Source organism: Rhipicephalus microplus, chromosome 4 (assembly GCF_043290135.1).
Source record: "Rhipicephalus microplus isolate Deutch F79 chromosome 4, USDA_Rmic, whole genome shotgun sequence".
NCBI lineage: Eukaryota > Metazoa > Arthropoda > Arachnida > Ixodida > Ixodidae > Rhipicephalus > Rhipicephalus microplus.
The window spans coordinates 237,605,139-237,625,268 of record NC_134703.1 but is presented as its reverse complement, the minus strand read 5'-3'; the positions used below and the strand labels follow the sequence as shown (position 1 = coordinate 237,625,268).

The following is a 20,130-nucleotide window of genomic DNA, read 5'->3' as shown; positions in this document are numbered from 1 at the left end:
CATTGCTTTCTACAACATTACGACGGTTTCAAGCGCTTTCACATTAGATATCACAGTTCCCAACTTGTAAAGGTGAAAAACACTGCCTCTCACTAAGTGACATTGTTTAATGCGGTTTTACGACGGTTCATACCTTAACCTAACGTAACCTAACCTAACCTAACCTTACCAAACCTAACCTAACCTAACCTAACCCAACCCAACCCAACCTAACCTAACCTAACCTAACCTAACCTAAACTAACCTAACCCAACCTAACCTAACCTAACCTAACCTAACCCAACCCAACCCAACCCAACCTAACCTAACCTAAGCTAACCTAACCAAACCTAACCAAACCTAACCTAACCTAACTTAACCTAACCTAACGTAACCTAACCTAACCTAACCTATTCTAACGTAACCTAACCTTACCTGACCTAACCTAACCTAACGTAACCTAACCTAACCTAACATAACCTAACGTAACCTAACCTAACCTAACCTAACGTAACCTAACCTAACCCAACCTAACCCAACCTAACCCAACCCAACCCAACCCAACAACACCCAACCCAACCTAACCTAACCTAACCTAACCTTACCTAACCTAACCAAATTATCTTTACCTAACCTAACCTAACCTAACGTAACCTAACCTAACCTAACCTAACGTAACCTAACCTAACCTAACCTAACCTAACCCAACCTAACCTAACCTAACCTAACCCAACTCAACCCAACCTAACCTAATCTAACCTAACCTAACCTAACCTAACCTAACCAAACCTAACCTAACCTAACCTAACCTAACGACGGTTGCAAGCGCTTTCACATTAGATATCGCAGTTCCCCACTTTTAATGGTGAAAAACACTGCATCTCACTAATTGACATTGTTTAATGCGGTTTTACGACGGTTCATATCTTAACCTAACCTAACATTCGCACTTGTATCTAAAAACGCTCTATTACACTGTTTTGTTCACAATTACGATATTTGCACAACCTCACAGTTTTTCACCAACTTATTGCAGTACAGAACGCTGTATCTCGCTAAATGACATTGTTCTTTAAGGTTTCACGATGCTTGCATGCGCTTTAACGAGAATATCACAATATAGCAGTTTCGCACTTGTAACGGTAGAACACGCAGTATTTGGCTTGTTCATGCCGTTTTGTGTGCTTTCACAACATTTCACCTATCGCAGTTTAATACTCGCTATAAAACAACACTATCTCGTTAGATGACGTCGTTTTTGGTAGTTTCACGACGCTACCTAGCTTAAACTAACCTAACCTAACCTAACCTTCGCACTTCTATCGTTAGAAAACGTTTTACTCGCAACTTTACAATGTTTTCTACAAGATTACGACGGTTTCATGCGCTTTCACATTAGATATCGTAGTTCCCGACTTGTAATGTTGAAAAACACTACATCTCACTAAGTGACATTGTTTAATGCGGTTTTACGACGGTTGATATATCAACCTAACCTAACATTCGCACTTGTATCTAAAGACGCTCAATTACACTGTTTCGTTCACAATTACGATATTTGCTTGACCTCACAGTTTCTCACCAACTTATTACAGTACAGAACGCTGTATCTCGCTAAATGACATCGTTCTTTAAGGTTTCACGATACTTGCATGCGCTTTACCGAGAATATCACAATATAGCAGTTTCGCACTTGTAACGGTAGACCACGCAGTATTTGGCTTGTTCATGCCGTTTTGTGTGCTTTCACAACATTTCACCTATCGCAGTTTAATACTCGCAATAAAACAACACTATCTCGTTAGATGACGTCGTTTTTGGTGGTTTCACGACGCTACGTAGCTTAAACTAACATAACTCAACCTAACATAACCTTCGCACTTCTATCGTTAGAAAACGTTTTACTAGCTACTTTACATTGCTTTCTACAACATTACGACGGTTTCAAGCGCTTTCACATTAGATATCGCAGTTCCCAACTTGTAAAGGTGAAAAACACTGCATCTCACTAAGTGACATTGTTTAGTGCGGTTTTACGACGGTTCATACCTTAAACTAACGTAACCTTACCTAACCTAACCCAACCTAACCTAACATAACCTAACCTAACCTAACCTAACCAAACCTAACCTAACCTAACCTAACCTAACCTAACCTAACGACGTTTGCAAGCGCTTTCACATTAGATATCGCAGTTCCCGACTTGTAATGGTGAAAAACACTGCATCTCACTAAGTGACATTGTTTAATGCGGTTTTACGACGGTTCATATCTTAACCTAACCTAACATTCGTACTTGTATTGAAAAACGCTCTATTACACTGTTTCGTTCAAAATTACGATATTTGCATAACCTCACAGTTTTTCACCAACTTATTGCAGTACAGAACGCTGTATCTCGCTAAATGACATCGTTCTTTAAGGTTTCACGATGCTTGCATGCGCTTTAACGAGAATATCACATTATAGCAGTTTCGCACTTGTAACGGTACAACACGCAGTATCTGGCTTGTTCAAGCCGTTTTGTGTACTTTCACAACATTTCACCTATTGCAGTTTCGTACATGCAATAAAACAACACTATCTCGTTAGATGACGTCCTTTTTGGTGGTCTCACGACGCTACATAGCTTAAACTAACATAACTCAAGCTAACCTTCGCACTTCTATCGTTAGAAAACGTTTTACTCGCAACTTTACAATGTTTTCTACAAGATTACGACGGTTTCATGCGCTTTCACATTAGATATCGTAGTTCCCGACTTGTATTGTTGAAAAACACTACATCTCACTAAGTGACATTGTTTAATGCGGTTTTACGACGGTTGATATCTCAACCTAACCTAACATTCGCACTTGTATCTAAATACGCTCAATTACACTGTTTCGTTCACAATTACGATATTTGCTTGACCTCACAGTTTCTCACCAACTTATTACAGTACAGAACGCTGTATCTCGCTAAATGACATCGTTCTTTAAGGTTTCACGATACTTGCATGCGCTTTAACGAGAATATCACAATAAAGCAGTTTCGCACTTGTAACGGCACAAGACGCAGTATCTGGCTAGTTCATGCCATTTTGTGTGCTTTCCCAATATTTCACCTATCGCAGTTTCGTACTCGCAATAAAACAACACTATCTCGTTAGATGACATCGTTTTTGGTGGCTTCACGACGCTACCTAGCTCAAACTAACCAAACCTTCGCACTTCTATCGTTAGAAAACGTTTTATTCGCTACTTTACAATGTTTTCTGCAAGATTACGACGGTTTCATGCGCTTTCACATTAGATATCGCAGTTCCCGACTTGTAATGGTGAAAAACACAGCATCTCACTAAGTGACATTGTTTAATGCGGTTTTAGCGCGGTTCATATCTTAACCTAACCTAACCTTACCTAACCCAACCTAACCTAACATAACCTAACCAAACCTTACCTAACATCCCTAACCTAACCTAACCTAACCTAACCTAACCAAACCTAACCTAACCTAACCTAACGTAACCTAACCTAACCTAACCTAACCTAACCTAACGACGTTTGCAAGCGCTTTCACATTAGATATCGCAGTTCCCGACTTGTAATGGTGAAAAACACTGCATTTCACTGACATTGTTTAATGCGGTTTTACGACGGTTCATATCTTAACCTAACCTAACATTCGCACTTGCATTAAAAAACGCTCTATTACACTGTTTCGTTCACAATTAGGATATTTGCATAACCTCACAGTTTTTCACCAACTTATTGCAGTACAGAACGCTGTATCTCGCTAAATGACATCGTTCTTTAAGATTTCACGATGCTTGCATGCGCTTTAACGAGAATATCACAACATAGCAGTTTCGCACTTGTAACGGTACAACACGCAGTATTTGGCATGTTCATGCCGTTTTGTGTGCTTTCACAACATTTCACCTATCGCAGTTTCGTACTCGCAATAAAACAACACTATCTCGTTAGATGACGTTGTTTTTGGTAGTTTCACGACGCTACCTAGCTTAAACTAACATAACTCAACCTAACATAACCTTCGCACTTCTATCGTTAGAAAACGTTTTACTCGCTACTTTACATTGCTTTCTACAACATTACGACGGTTTCAAGCGCTTTCACATTAGATATCACAGTTCCCAACTTGTAAAGGTGAAAAACACTGCATCTCACTAAGTGACATTGTTTAATGCGGTTTTACGACGGTTCATACCTTAACCTAACGTAACCTAACCTAACCTAACCTTACCAAACCTAACCTAACCTAACCTAACCCAACCCAACCCAACCTAACCTAACCTAACCTAACCTAAACTAACCTAACCCAACCTAACCTAACCTAACCTAACCTAACCCAACCCAACCCAACCCAACCTAACCTAACCTAAGCTAACCTAACCAAACCTAACCAAACCTAACCTAACCTAACTTAACCTAACCTAACGTAACCTAACCTAACCTAACCTATTTTAACGTAACCTAACCTTACCTGACCTAACCTAACCTAACGTAACCTAACCTAACCTAACATAACCTAACGTAACCTAACCTAACCTAACCTAACGTAACCTAACCTAACCTAACCCAACCTAACCCAACCCAACCCAACCCAACCCAACCCAACAACACCCAACCCAACCTAACCTAACCTAACCTTACCTAACCTAACCAAATTATCCTTACCTAACCTAACCTAACCTAACGTAACCTAACCTAACCTAGCCTAACATAACCTAACCTAACCTAACCTAACCTAACCAAACCTAACCTAACGTAACCTAACCTAACCTAACCTAACCTAACCTAACCTAACCTAACGACGTTTGCAAGCGCTTTCACATTAGATATCGGAGTTCCCGACTTGTAATGGTGAAAAACACTGCATCTCACTAAGTGACATTGTTTAGTGCGGTTTTACGACGGTTCATATCTTAACCTAACCTAACATTTGTACTTGTATTGAAAAACGCTCTATTACACTGTTTCGTTCACAATTACGATATTTGCATAACCTCACAGTTTTTCACCAACTTATTGCAGTACAGAACGCTGTATCTCGCTAAATGACATTGTTCTTTAAGGTTTCACGATGCTTGCATGCGCTTTAACGAGAATATCACAATATAGCAGTTTCGCACTTGTAACGGTAGAACACGCAGTATTTGGCTTGTTCATGCCGTTTTGTGTACTTTCACAACATTTCACCTATTGCAGTTTCGTACATGCAATAAAACACTATCTCGTTAGATGACGTCCTTTTTGGTGGTCTCACGACGCTACATAGCTTAAACTAACATAACTCAAGCTAACCTTCGCATTTCTATCGTTAGAAAACGTTTTACTCGCAACTTTACAATGTTTTCTACAAGATTACGACGGTTAGAAAACGTTTTACTCGCAACTTTACAATGTTTTCTACAAGATTACGACGGTTTCATGCGCTTTCACATTAGATATCGTAGTTCCCGACTTGTAATGTTGAAAAACACTACATCTCACTAAGTGACCATGTTTAATGCGGTTTTACGACGGTTGATATGTCAACCTAACCTAACATTCGCACTTGTATCTAAAGACGCTCAATTACACTGTTTCGTTCACAATTACGATATTTGCTTGACCTCACAGTTTCTCACCAACTTATTACAGTACAGAACGCTGTATCTCGCTAAATGACATCGTTCTTTAAGGTTTCACGATACTTGCATGCGCTTTACCGAGAATGTCAAAACATAGCAGTTTCGCACTTGTAACGGTACAACACGCAGTATTTTGCTTGTTCATGCCGTTTTGTGTGCTTTCACAACATTTTACCTATCGCAGTTTCGTACTCGCAATAAAACAACACTATCTCGTTAGATGACGTCGTTTTTGGTGGTTTCACGACGCTACCTAGCTTAAACTAACATAACCTAACATAAGTTTCGCACTTCTATCGTTAGAAAACGTTTTACTCGCTACTTTACATTGCTTTCTGCAACATTACGACGGTTTCAAGCGCTTTCACATTAGATATCGCAGTTCCCAACCTGTAAAGGTGAAAAACACTGCATCTCCCTAAGTGACATTGTTTATTGCGGTTTTACGACGGTTCATACCTTAACCTAACGTAAGCTAACCTAACCTAACCCAACCTAGCCTAACATAACCTAACCTAACCTAACCTAACCTAACTAAACCCAACCTAACGTAACCTAACCTAACCTAACCTAACCTAACCTAACCTAACGACGTTTGCAAGCGCTTTCACATTAGATATCGCAGTTCCCGACTTGTAATGGTGAAAAACACTGCATCTCACTAAGTTACATTGTTTAGTGCGGTTTTACGACGGTTCATATCTTAACCTAACCTAACATTCGTACTTGTATTGAAAAACGCTCTATTACACTGTTTCGTTCACAATTACGATATTTGCATAACCTCACAGTTTTTCACCAACTTATTGCAGAACAGAACGCTGTATCTCGCTAAATGACATTGTTCTTTAAGGTTTCACGATACTTGCATGCGCTTTAACGAGAATATCACAATATAGCAGTTTCGCACTTGTAACGGTAGAACACGCAGTATTTGGCTTGTTCATGCCGTTTTGTGTACTTTCACAACATTTCACCTATTGCAGTTTCGTACATGCAATAAAACAACACTATCTCGTTAGATGACGTCCTTTTTGGTGGTCTCACGACGCTACATAGCTTAAACTAACATAACTCAAGCTAACCTTCGCACTTCTATCGTTAAAAAACGTTTTACTCGCAACTTTACAATGTTTTCTACAAGATTACGACGGTTTCATGCGCTTTCACATTAGATATCGTAGTTCCCGACTTGTAATGTTGAAAAACACTACATCTCACTAAGTGACATTGTTTAATGCGGTTTTACGATGGTTGATATGTCAACCTAACCTAACATTCGTACTTGTATTGAAAAACGCTCTATTACACTGTTTCGTTCACAATTACGATATTTGCATAACCTCACAGTTTTTCACCAACTTATTGCAGTACAGAACGCTGTATCTCGCTAAATGACATCGTTCTTTAAGGTTTCACGATACTTGCATGCGCTTTAACGAGAATATCACAATAAAGCAGTTTCGCACTTGTAACGGCACAAGACGCAGTATCTGGCTAGTTCATGCCATTTTGTGTGCTTTCCCAATATTTCACCTATCGCAGTTTCGTACTCGCAATAAAACAACACTATCTCGTTAGATGACATCGTTTTTGGTGGCTTCACGACGCTACCTAGCTCAAACTAACCGAACCTTCGCACTTCTATCGTTAGAAAACGTTTTATTCGCTACTTTACAATGTTTTCTGCAAGATTACGACGGTTTCATGCGCTTTCACATTAGATATCGCAGTTCCCGACTTGTAATGGTGAAAAACACAGCATCTCACTAAGTGACATTGTTTAATGCGGTTTTAGCGCGGTTCATATCTTAACCTAACCTAACCTTACCTAACCCAACCTAACCTAACATAACCTAACCAAACCTTACCTAACATCCCTAACCTAACCTAACCTAACCTAACCTAACCAAACCTAACCTAACCTAACCTAACGTAACCTAACCTAACCTAACCTAACCTAACCTAACGACGTTTGCAAGCGCTTTCACATTAGATATCGCAGTTCCCGACTTGTAATGGTGAAAAACACTGCATTTCACTAAGTGACATTGTTTAATGCGGTTTTACGACGGTTCACATCTTAACCTAACCTAACATTCGCACTTTCATTAAAAAACGCTCTATTACACTGTTTCGTTCACAATTAGGATATTTGCATAACCTCACAGTTTTTCACCAACTTATTGCAGTACAGAACGCTGTATCTCGCTAAATGACATCGTTCTTTAAGGTTTCACGATGCTTGCATGCGCTTTAACGAGAATATCACAACATAGCAGTTTCGTACTTGTAACGGTACAACACGCAGTATTTGGCTTGTTCATGCCGTTTTGTGTGCTTTCACAACATTTCACCTATCGCAGTTTCGTACTCGCAATAAAACAACACTATCTCGTTAGATGACGTTGTTTTTGGTAGTTTCAAGACGCTACCTAGCTTAAACTAACATAACTCAACCTAACATAACCTTCGCACTTCTATCGTTAGAAAACGTTTTACTCGCTACTTTACATTGCTTTCTACAACATTACGACGGTTTCAAGCGCTTTCACATTAGATATCACAGTTCCCAACTTGTAAAGGTGAAAAACACTGCCTCTCACTAAGTGACATTGTTTAATGCGGTTTTACGACGGTTCATACCTTAACCTAACGTAACCTAACCTAACCTAACCTTACCAAACCTAACCTAACCTAACCTAACCCAACCCAACCCAACCTAACCTAACCTAACCTAACCTAAACTAACCTAACCCAACCTAACCTAACCTAACCTAACCTAACCCAACCCAACCCAACCCAACCTAACCTAACCTAAGCTAACCTAACCAAACCTAACCAAACCTAACCTAACCTAACTTAACCTAACCTAACGTAACCTAACCTAACCTAACCTATTCTAACGTAACCTAACCTTACCTGACCTAACCTAACCTAACGTAACCTAACCTAACCTAACATAACCTAACGTAACCTAACCTAACCTAACCTAACGTAACCTAACCTAACCTAACCCAACCTAACCCAACCCAACCCAACCCAACAACACCCAACCCAACAACACCCAACCCAACCTAACCTAACCTAACCTTACCTAACCTAACCAAATTATCCTTACCTAACCTAACCTAACCTAACGTAACCTAACCTAACCTAACCTAACGTAACCTAACCTAACCTAACGTAACCTAACCTAACCTAACCTAACCTAACCCAACCTAACCTAACCTAACCTAACCTAACCCAACTCAACCCAACCTAACCTAATCTAACCTAACCTAACCTAACCTAACAAAACCTAACCTAACCTAACCTAACGACGGTTGCAAGCGCTTTCACATTAGATATCGCAGTTCCCGACTTGTAATGGTGAAAAACACTGCATCTCACTAATTGACATTGTTTAATGCGGTTTTACGACGGTTCATATCTTAACCTAACCTAACATTTGTACTTGTATTGAAAAACGCTCTATTACACTGTTTCGTTCACAATTACGATATTTGCATAACCTCACAGTTTTTCACCAACTTATTGCAGTACAGAACGCTGTATCTCGCTAAATGACATCGTTCTTTAAGGTTTCACGATGCTTGCATGCGCTTTACCGAGAATGTCAAAACATAGCAGTTTCGCACTTGTAACGGTACAACACGCAGTATTTGGCTTGTTCATGCCGTTTTGTGTGCTTTCACAACATTTTACCTATCGCAGTTTCGTACTCGCAATAAAACAACACTATCTCGTTAGATGACGTCGTTTTTGGTGGTTTCACGACGCTACCTAGCTTAAACTAACATAACCTAACATAAGTTTCGCACTTCTATCGTTAGAAAACGTTTTACTCGCTACTTTACATTGCTTTCTGCAACATTACGACGGTTTCAAGCGCTTTCACATTAGATATCGCAGTTTCCAACTTGTAAAGGTGAAAAACACTGCATCTCACTAAGTGACATTGTTTATTGCGGTTTTACGACGGTCCATACCTTAACCTAACGTAACCTAACCTAACCTAACCCAACCTAGCCTAACATAACCTAACCTAACCTAACCTAACCTAACCTAACCTAACCAAACCTAACCTAACGTAACCTAACCTAACCTAACCTAACCTAACCTAACCTAACCTAACCTAACGACGTTTGCAAGCGCTTTCACATTAGATATCGCAGTTCCCGACTTGTAATGGTGAAAAACACTGCATCTCACTAAGTGACATTGTTTAGTGCGGTTTTACGACGGTTCATATCTTAACCTAACCTAACATTTGTACTTGTATTGAAAAACGCTCTATTACACTGTTTCGTTCACAATTACGATATTTGCATAACCTCACAGTTTTTCACCAACTTATTGCAGTACAGAACGCTGTATCTCGCTAAATGACATTGTTCTTGAAGGTTTCACGATGCTTGCATGCGCTTTAACGAGAATATCACAATATAGCAGTTTCGCACTTGTAACGGTAGAACACGCAGTATTTGGCTTGTTCATGCCGTTTTGTGTACTTTCACAACATTTCACCTATTGCAGTTTCGTACATGCAATAAAACAACACTATCTCGTTAGATGACGTCCTTTTTGGTGGTCTCACGACGCTACATAGCTTAAACTAACATAACTCAAGCTAACCTTCGCACTTCTATCGTTAGAAAACGTTTTACTCGCAACTTTACAATGTTTTCTACAAGATTACGACGGTTAGAAAACGTTTTACTCGCAACTTTACAATGTTTTCTACAAGATTACGACGGTTTCATGCGCTTTCACATTAGATATCGTAGTTCCCGACTTGTAATGTTGAAAAACACTACATCTCACTAAGTGACATTGTTTAATGCGGTTTTACGACGGTAGATATGTCAACCTAACCTAACATTCGCACTTGTATCTAAAGACGCTCAATTACACTGTTTCGTTCACAATTACGATATTTGCTTGACCTCACAGTTTCTCACCAACTTATTACAGTACAGAACGCTGTATCTCGCTAAATGACATCGTTCTTTAAGGTTTCACGATACTTGCATGCGCTTTACCGAGAATGTCAAAACATAGCAGTTTCGCACTTGTAACGGTACAACACGCAGTATTTTGCTTGTTCATGCCGTTTTGTGTGCTTTCACAACATTTTACCTATCGCAGTTTCGTACTCGCAATAAAACAACACTATCTCGTTAGATGACGTCGTTTTTGGTGGTTTCACGACGCTACCTAGCTTAAACTAACATAACCTAACATAAGTTTCGCACTTTTATCGTTAGAAAACGTTTTACTCGCTACTTTACATTGCTTTCTGCAACATTACGACGGTTTCAAGCGCTTTCACATTAGATATCGCAGTTCCCAACCTGTAAAGGTGAAAAACACTGCATCTCACTAAGTGACATTGTTTATTGCGGTTTTACGACGGTTCATACCTTAACCTAGCGTAAGCTAACCTAACCTAACCCAACCTAGCCTAACATAACCTAACCTAACCTAACCTAACCTAACCTAACTAAACCCAACCTAACGTAACCTAACCTAACCTAACCTAACCTAACGACGTTTGCAAGCGCTTTCACATTAGATATCGCAGTTCCCGACTTGTAATGGTGAAAAACACTGCATCTCACTAATGGCGAATTCCATTGGGAGAGCAGGTGCACTCAAAAGCACGCTCAAAGTGCTCTCTTCCGAGGCGGCGTGTTTCAGTGGTCGAACAGGAGTAGGAGCACTGTCATCCATTGGTAGAGCGAGAGCGCTTTTGCTGCGCCGAGAGCAGCCAGGAGCAGTTCTGTCTGCTCCCTCTTAAAAAGCGGAGTGAGTGGAAAACGCAGGAAACCACGTGTTTGGAACGTCATGTCCGGACATACCCTCTCAGCAATCCTCCTCACTTGCTTACATTTTGCGGCGTCGTGTCGGGCGGTTATGGCGGCAGCGAAGCGTGCGTGGTGCTCGGGCTCGAACGATTTTAACGTCGTAGCGGCAGATTCTGGCAGTGAACGTCCACCTTGCCTGCCTTCAGATTCACGGATGGCGGAGGCAGCAAAACGTCGTCGTCTTGCCGAAGTATTTGACGAGCTAGACGATGTCAGCAGCGATAGCTGCTGGAGCTCTACGTCCGAGTCGAGTTCAAGCAGCAGCGACGATGACGACGAAGTGTATGCAGCAGCGTTTCAGCAGCTCTTTTCTCTGCCAGAGCGAAGGCCGAAAGTGGAAGCATATGTTACAAAGACGGTGGCTAGCTACTCCGACGAGGAGGTGAGTCATTCGGCTTCTGTTTTAATTAGGTTGCTTAAAGGCCTGTTTTCTTCCAGTTCAAAAGAAATTTCCGCGTCACGCGGCCGGTCGTGGACTTCTTGGCAGCAGAATTCGCCAAGTCACCGCACTGCCCTCAGAACAGTGATCATGGTGGCCTGCCTGCCAAGTCGGCTGAAGAACACATTCTCTCCTTTCTTTGGTGAGTGTCCGTACGTTTAGGAATGCCGCTGTCATCAGGTCACTGCATAATCCGTTTTATAGTGGGTTAGAGGCATATGAAATATTGCAAATAAATGTACCTAATTCGCAGCATGTCATTGGACCACCTTGCTTTAAACTTGTTAAATGCTACTAGCGAGTGTCGAACGTAATAGAGTTATAGTATTTTGTGAAATGCTTTCGTAGTTTGTACACCTACACACTGAGCTTCACAAAATTCTCGTTACTAGAATCAGTGGCAAAGCATAATTCATGATGCATCATTACAAACAACCATGAAAACTTTTGCTCACGAAGCATTTCAAATCGGCTGTGTCAGCAGGTTCACAGTGAGCTTCATCTCCACACTTATAAATGTAATGCGCGAATTAAAATTAGAATTTGTTATTTAGATAGTGCTTCTACTAATCAAATATTTTGAGTTTCTAAGGTGTCACCCAAAAAGGTGGAATCGTGTTTTCTGACTTCAGTTGTCTTGCTAATTTGCTTCATTGACAGCGACAGCATTGTTAACACCATTATTCAGTCATTGACAGCAACAGCAAGCTTAATTCCATTATTTAATTAGAGTATCCTCTCCTTTTCAGGTATGCAGCCAACAAAGCATGCATTAGAGATGTCGCTGGCCGCTTTGAAGTCGCAGAAAGCACTCACCACAGAATGATGGGCCGAGTAACTGCATTCCTGCTCGACATAGCACCGAATGTAATCAAGTTCCCCAGTGACCTGCAGAAGCTTGCTGTGGATTTTGAGAAGGTAACTATGCTTTTGTAAACATGCTATTTAAGGTATAAACTACAGTTTTTTTCACACCAATGTCATACAGCTCTACACAACTCAAGGGACCAGACTAAGAGGAATTACACCTACTCAAACCACAATAAGGACTGAAAGCAACTGATATGCAGGATCAGAACTGCAAATGAACAGAAAATGTAAAAATGCAAGAGATATGAAAGAGCACCACACAGTCAAGCCTCCTTCATGTGTATTACAAATGCTGTCAGCAATCGGACATTTTTCTTGAGTAGTTTTGACCATGTGATGCTGTTTCATATCTCTTCTATTTTCCCATCTTCTGCTTAGTGATGTACATCTAGTACTTGTCCTGCATGTACAGTGAATAAACCTAGAGTTCAGTTACTTGTGCACTCTGTATGTACTCTGTATGTGTCATTAATTCCCCTTCGTGCGGTCCCATGTGTTCTTTACCGCTCTACTATTACAATTATGAATTAGTTAGTGCCAGAATGCACCTTTTAAATAAGTTATTACAATTATTTTTCCCAGATGCTTCACAATTAAATAGCCAGTTAATTTCAATCATGTGTACCGGTAGTGTATTGCACTCGCCGTTATGAGCTTCAAGTCTCCAGTTTGTTTTAAACTTTTCCGCATGTTATTGGCACCTTTCATTACCCTTAGTGCCATGCTTATTTGACTATGTGTGTGCACATTTTTTTCTCTTGCAGCTGTCGGGATTCCCAGACACAATTGGGTGTGTTGACGGAAGCTACATGCCTATCAGGTGCCCAGCCAGGAAAGTGCGATCTGTTTATATAAACCGGCACCATTACCTATCCTTGACACTTCAAGGTGTTTGTGACAACAAGAAGAGGTTTCTTGATGCCAGCACTGGCTACCCAAGCAAAATTCATGACGCACGCATTTTCCGTCGGTCCAGGATTTCAAGTGTTTTGCCACAACTGTGCTCTAGCAAGTACCATATAGTGGGGGATGCTGCATATCCTTTCCGGGAGTACCTGATGACACCAATTCGAGACTATGGGAATCTTGACAGCATCAAAAAAACCTTCAATGCAAGACTCTCCGGGACAAGGGTGCTTATTGAAAATACTTTTGGCGATTTAAAAAATCGTTTCAGACAACTGCACAGGTTGGATATGTGGACAGTGGATAACATGTCCAAGTTTATCATTTCATGCTGTGTGCTTCACAACCTCTGCATTGATTGTGGAGATTTGCCAGAGAACCTGTCACGAGACCTGTCACTTACCTCACAAACAACAAATGTAGACTCAAGCTCTTCTGCAGTTCAAGTAAGCAGCAGTAGTGTAGCCCAACAGGATAGCCTATTACGTGGCTTGGCTAGCATCAAGAGAGATCACTTGATGATAAAAATGGGGTTGCAGAACCAGCAGCCATGAAACAAGGAATTCCTTTACGTGTTATGCAGTTGTGAGCAAATATATGCTTACCAAAGGCCCACCTGAAAAGCTGAACTCGTTAAAACACCTTCAAGGTTGGGAAAAATTGTCCTTACCACACACCTGTTGGCCCATTTGCATTTTCTCAAGGTAGTGTATTGTGCCAAACTAGAAAATAAAAGACATTGAAACTAAGTAATCGCTTTGGGTAGTACGTTTATTTATTTAAAACTACCACTTTATTTTGGAAGTCCAAAGGCCTGACGGAGAATCTCCATTTTTTCTTCATGCATTTTGCGCCGCTCTTCACGAAGCACCTGTCGCTCGGCCTGCCTTTCAGCTCTTCGATTTTCTTTTTCTTGACGTCTGGCCGCCTTTTGAGCCTCCTTTTCTTCTTGCAGTGCCCTCATTTCAGTAAAAAACAACTGCATGTGTGCCAGGCGTGCAGTTCCTACCCGTGGCTTCGTGTCGGGATTTGAGGACTGCGTCTTATTTTCCTCAGTGGTGTTGGCAGGTGACAACACGGCCGGAGATTCGGGCGAGGCTTTGAATGTAGCCCCTGAGGCGTCTCGCTCTACCTCCGGTTCAATGCTGTCATCAATGCTTTCAATTTTTTTCACCTCGTCGTCAAAAGGCACAGGGGTGGGTGAAGCACCAGACCTTTTGTTATGGTCGGAAGACGCCTTCCGACGCCTAATTACTGTTTTGTACCTATTTTCACACTGTTCTGGGGTTTTGGCTATGCCAAGCACAGCCTCGATGTCCATCGATATTTGTTTAAAGGCTTGCTTCCTGTTTTTGAATTTTTTAAATGGGCCAATCTGAGGGAAATATTTGAGGTAGTACTCTAGGAGCAGCCTTGTTTGCCCCTCTGTCCATTCAGCAGCTAGAATAAGAAAGAACCAACACATAAATGGTTTATTGGGAAACTGTCGGTCATTGTGCAGGCATTACTTATAATTGAATAATTTAACACACAGCACGGTCACTTGAGCTTAATTATCAATCAGCAAGCATTAATCAACAAAACAAGCATTTGCGCAGACTAGCAAACATACATAAGTGATAAGTTCTGGTATTGTGCATGTAAATGCAATATGCAAATTGTGCCAGTCTTCCAGTAATTGTAGTGGTCTGCTTTCCATGCTCTCTTTTTTTTTGTCATTTAAGGATCACTCCTACAAGTACACTTTTACACGCTCTGATGCATGCTTGTTAGATTTACCCAAGAACACTTGCTGAGGCAATTGTAGACACTCAGTGTTAATATACTTGCCTCCACCTCCTCTCCTGGAGCCTGATGGCTTGCTTTGAGCACCAGTCTCCCCGTCAGCTGATCTTGATGCAGTGGGAGCTGGCAGGTGCAGAGTATCTGTGCCATCTAAAAAATATAAATGAGCAGTAAATGTAGTGCCTCGCAATAATGTTAATACTAATACTTACCACCTCCTGTTTCAACGCATGGCAATCTGAGCTCCATGCGCATTTCTTCGCTCCCTCGCCTTGGCACATCGCCAGCCATATTTGTACGCAGAACTGCATCTGTTTTCACACAATGATGGAAATGTAATCAAATCAGTTATATAATGAAAATGGTTTCTCAAGTAGTCAGCTACATTATGCAAACTCGGATGCCTTACACTCGAAGGTAAGCGGATTAGAGCAAGCAAAAAACAAATTCTAAAAAAGTCAATTCATCATGTTACAGGGCTGCATGAAACACTGCACAAATCACTGATAATTAAAAAAAAATATCGCTTATCATACGTAGCATCTCGACCCTGCGATAAGAAATCGTGCTTCCGAGGAGATGTATGGCTTCACCGTATCACGTGGGATGCTGATCTGCCGTCTGGAGACATTAGCCACTTAAAAATCAGAAATAAAAATAAATTGTTACTGCGTGCAATACTTAGCTGCACCCACGTGACACTTGCTACACGCCACTTCGCAGTTACTTTTCTTAAAACGCTGCGAATCATTCTGTTGCTGATGGAGGGGTCTGCAATGTAAGTTTGTTTTGAATTAAGGATTAATTACTCATGCAAGGAAACTTGGCAACAGGATAGTGTACTGCAGTACTTCTAGAATTGTTTACGTTTTGTTAACTGCTGATGACAGCAGCAGCTGGTAACTGCATGAACAGTCTGATAAAGCTGTCATATCCACGGTGTTTTTCTGATATGATAAAGAATAGTGGGCTTAGGTCCACGCGCGCAAGAATGCATTGCATGCTGCATGCGCGACAAGTGCGCTGAAACAAATAAAAAGCAATCAAATTCACTTTACCTTCCGTACTAGATGGTGCCTGGTGTTGAATTAAAGACAGTAGGATGCGCTGAGCTTCCGAGTCCATCATGTAGTAGTATACGAAGCAGCAGCTTTGCAGGATAGCGCGCAAGCGAGTGCGCTGTACCAACCACTGCCACACGTGCTTTCCTTGCCCGTCCGGATCAGACCGCACGTGTTTTGCAGCAGAGGACGCTGGGATGCACAACCTTTCTCCTCACTCGCCTTTTTATTCCCTCACACCTGCTCTGCGGAGGTGTGCCGCATTCCAGTGGCAGGTCGAGTGACGCGGCTCTCAGTGCTCTGCCCCCTACTCCTCTCTGCTCGGCACCCTTACTCCTGTTCTCTCAATGGAATTCGCCATAAGTGACATTGTTTAGTGCGGTTTTACGACGGTTCATATCTTAACCTAACCTAACATTCGTACTTGTATTGAAAAACGCTCTATTACACTGTTTCGTTCACAATTACGATATTTGCATAACCTCACAGTTTTTTACCAACTTATTGCAGTACAGAACGCTGTATCTCGCTAAATGACATTGTTCTTTAAGGTTTCACGATGCTTGCATGCGCTTTAACGAGAATATCACAATATAGCAGTTTCGCACTTGTAACGGTAGAACACGCAGTATTTGGCTTGTTCATGGCGTTTTGTGTACTTTCACAACATTTCACCTATTGCAGTTTCGTACATGCAATAAAACAACACTATCTCGTTAGATGACGTCCTTTTTGGTGGTCTCACGACGCTACATAGCTTAAACTAACATAACTCAAGCTAACCTTCGCACTTCTATCGTTAGAAAACGTTTTACTCGCAACTTTACAATGTTTTCTACAAGATTACGACGGTTTCATGCGCTTTCACATTAGATATCGTAGTTCCCGACTTGTAAAGGTGAAAAACACTGCATCTCACTAAGTGACATTGTTTAATTCGGTTTTACGACGGTTCATACCTTAACCTAACGTAACCTTACCTAACCTAACCCAACCTAACCTAACATAACCTAACCTAACCTAACCTAACCTAACCAAACCTAACCTAACCTAACCTAACCTAACCTAACCTAACCTAACGACGTTTGCAAGCGCTTTCACATTAGATATCGCAGTTCCCGACTTGTAATGGTGAAAAACACTGCATCTAACTAAGTGACATTGTTTAATGCGGTTTTACGACGGTTCATATCTTAACCTAACCTAACATTTGTACTTGTATTGAAAAACGCTCTATTACACTGTTTCGTTCACAATTACGATATTTGCATAACCTCACAGTTTTTCACCAACTTATTGCAGTACAGAACGCTGTATCTCGCTAAATGACATCGTTCTTTAAGGTTTCACGATGCTTGCATGCGCTTTAACGAGAATATCACATTATAGCAGTTTCGCACTTGTAACGGTACAACACGCAGTATCTGGCTTGTTCAAGCCGTTTTGTGTACTTTCACAACATTTCACCTATTGCAGTTTCGTACATGCAATAAAACAACACTATCTCGTTAGATGACGTCCTTTTTGGTGGTCTCACGACGCTACATAGCTTAAACTAACATACCTCAAGCTAACCTTCGCACTTCTATCGTTAGAAAACGTTTTACTCGCAACTTTACAATGTTTTCTGCAAGATTACGACGGTTTCATGCGCTTTCACATTAGATATCGCAGTTCCCGACTTGTAATGGTGAAAAACACAGCATCTCACTAAGTGACATTGTTTAATGCGGTTTTAGCGCGGTTCATATCTTAACCTAACCTAATTTTACCTAACCCAACCTAACCTAACATAACCTAACCAAACCTTACCTAACATCCCTAACCTAACCTAACCTAACCTAACCTAACCTAACCAAACCTAACCTAACCTAACCTAACCTAACGTAACGTAACCTAACCTAACCTAACCTAACCTAACGACGTTTGCAAGCGCTTTCACATTAGATATCGCAGTTCCCGACTTGTAATGGTGAAAAACACTGCAATTCACTAAGTGACATTGTTTATTGCGGTTTTACGACGGTTCATATCTTAACCTAACCTAACATTCGCACTTGCATTAAAAAACGCTCTATTACACTGTTTCGTTCACAATTAGGATATTTGCATAACCTCACAGTTTTTCACCAACTTATTGCAGTACAGAACGCTGTATCTCGCTAAATGACATCGTTCTTTAAGGTTTCACGATGCTTGCATGCGCTTTAACGAGAATATCACAACATAGCAGTTTCGCACTTGTAACGGTACAACACGCAGTATTTGGCTTGTTCATGCCGTTTTGTGTGCTTTCACAACATTTCACCTATCGCAGTTTCGTACTCGCAATAAAACAACACTATCTCGTTAGATGACGTTGTTTTTGGTAGTTTCACGACGCTACCTAGCTTAAACTAACATAACTCAACCTAACATAACCTTCGCACTTCTATCGTTAGAAAACGTTTTACTCGCTACTTTACATTGCTTTCTACAACATTACGACGGTTTCAAGCGCTTTCACATTAGATATCACAGTTCCCAACTTGTAAAGGTGAAAAACACTGCATCTCACTAAGTGACATTGTTTAATGCGGTTTTACGACGGTTCATACCTTAACCTAACGTAACCTAACCTAACCTAACCTTACCAAACCTAACCTAACCTAACCTAACCTAACCTAACCTAACCTAACCTAACCTAACCTAACCTAACCAAACCTAACTAAACCTAACCTAACCTAACTTAACCTAACCTAACGTAACCTAACCTAACCTAACCTATTCTAACGTAACCTAACCTTACCTGACCTAACCTAACCTAACGTAACCTAACCTAACCTAACATAACCTAACGTAACCTAACCTAACCTAACCTAACGTAACCTAACCTAACCTAACCCAACCTAACCCAACCCAACCCAACCCAACAACACCCAACCCAACAACACCCAACCCAACCTAACCTAACCTAACCTTACCTAACCTAACCAAATTATCCTTACCTAACCTAACCTAACCTAACGTAACCTAACCTAACCTAACCTAACGTAACCTAACCTAACCTAACGTAACCTAACCTAACCTAACCTAACCTAACCCAACCTAACCTAACCTAACCTAACCTAACCCAACTCAACCCAACCTAACCTAATCTAACCTAACCTAACCTAACCTAACAAAACCTAACCTAACCTAACCTAACGACGGTTGCAAGCGCTTTCACATTAGATATCGCAGTTCCCGACTTGTAATGTTGAAAAACACTACATCTCACTAAGTGACCATGTTTAATGCGGTTTTACGACGGTTGATATGTCAACCTAACCTAACATTCGCACTTGTATCTAAAGACGCTCAATTACACTGTTTCGTTCACAATTACGATATTTGCTTGACCTCACAGTTTCTCACCAACTTATTACAGTACAGAACGCTGTATCTCGCTAAATGACATCGTTCTTTAAGGTTTCACGATACTTGCATGCGCTTTACCGAGAATGTCAAAACATAGCAGTTTCGCACTTGTAACGGTACAACACGCAGTATTTGGCTTGTTCATGCCGTTTTGTGTGCTTTCACAACATTTTACCTATCGCA

At 40.9% G+C, this 20,130-nt stretch overlaps 1 protein-coding gene across 1 annotated transcript; it reads right to left on the bottom strand.

The window, feature by feature from the left end:
* Positions 1 to 14,455: 14,455 nt before the first annotated feature.
* On the bottom strand, positions 14,456 to 16,759 carry LOC119184402 (uncharacterized). The gene is made up of 4 exons (XM_075894097.1): positions 16,546 to 16,759; positions 15,700 to 15,798; positions 15,533 to 15,637; positions 14,456 to 15,142 (listed from the first exon to the last, which is right to left on the bottom strand). Exons 1-4 carry the CDS (start codon positions 16,613 to 16,615, stop codon positions 14,496 to 14,498), a joined length of 921 nt encoding a protein of 306 aa, XP_075750212.1. The 5' UTR covers positions 16,616 to 16,759; the 3' UTR covers positions 14,456 to 14,495.
* Between the last annotated feature and the right edge of the window lie 3,371 nt (positions 16,760 to 20,130).

Excerpts from the sequence above, each read along its gene's own strand:
- LOC119184402 (XM_075894097.1), bottom strand. The coding sequence starts at position 16,615 with ATGATGGACTCGGAAGCTCAGCGCATCCTACTGTCTTTAATTCAACAC. Across the intron at positions 15,799-16,545 it reads GGCACCATCTAGTACGGAAG|ATGCAGTTCTGCGTACAAAT; the intron begins GTAAAGTGAATT and ends GTGTGAAAACAG. Across the intron at positions 15,638-15,699 it reads ATGCGTTGAAACAGGAGGTG|ATGGCACAGATACTCTGCAC; the intron begins GTAAGTATTAGT and ends TATATTTTTTAG.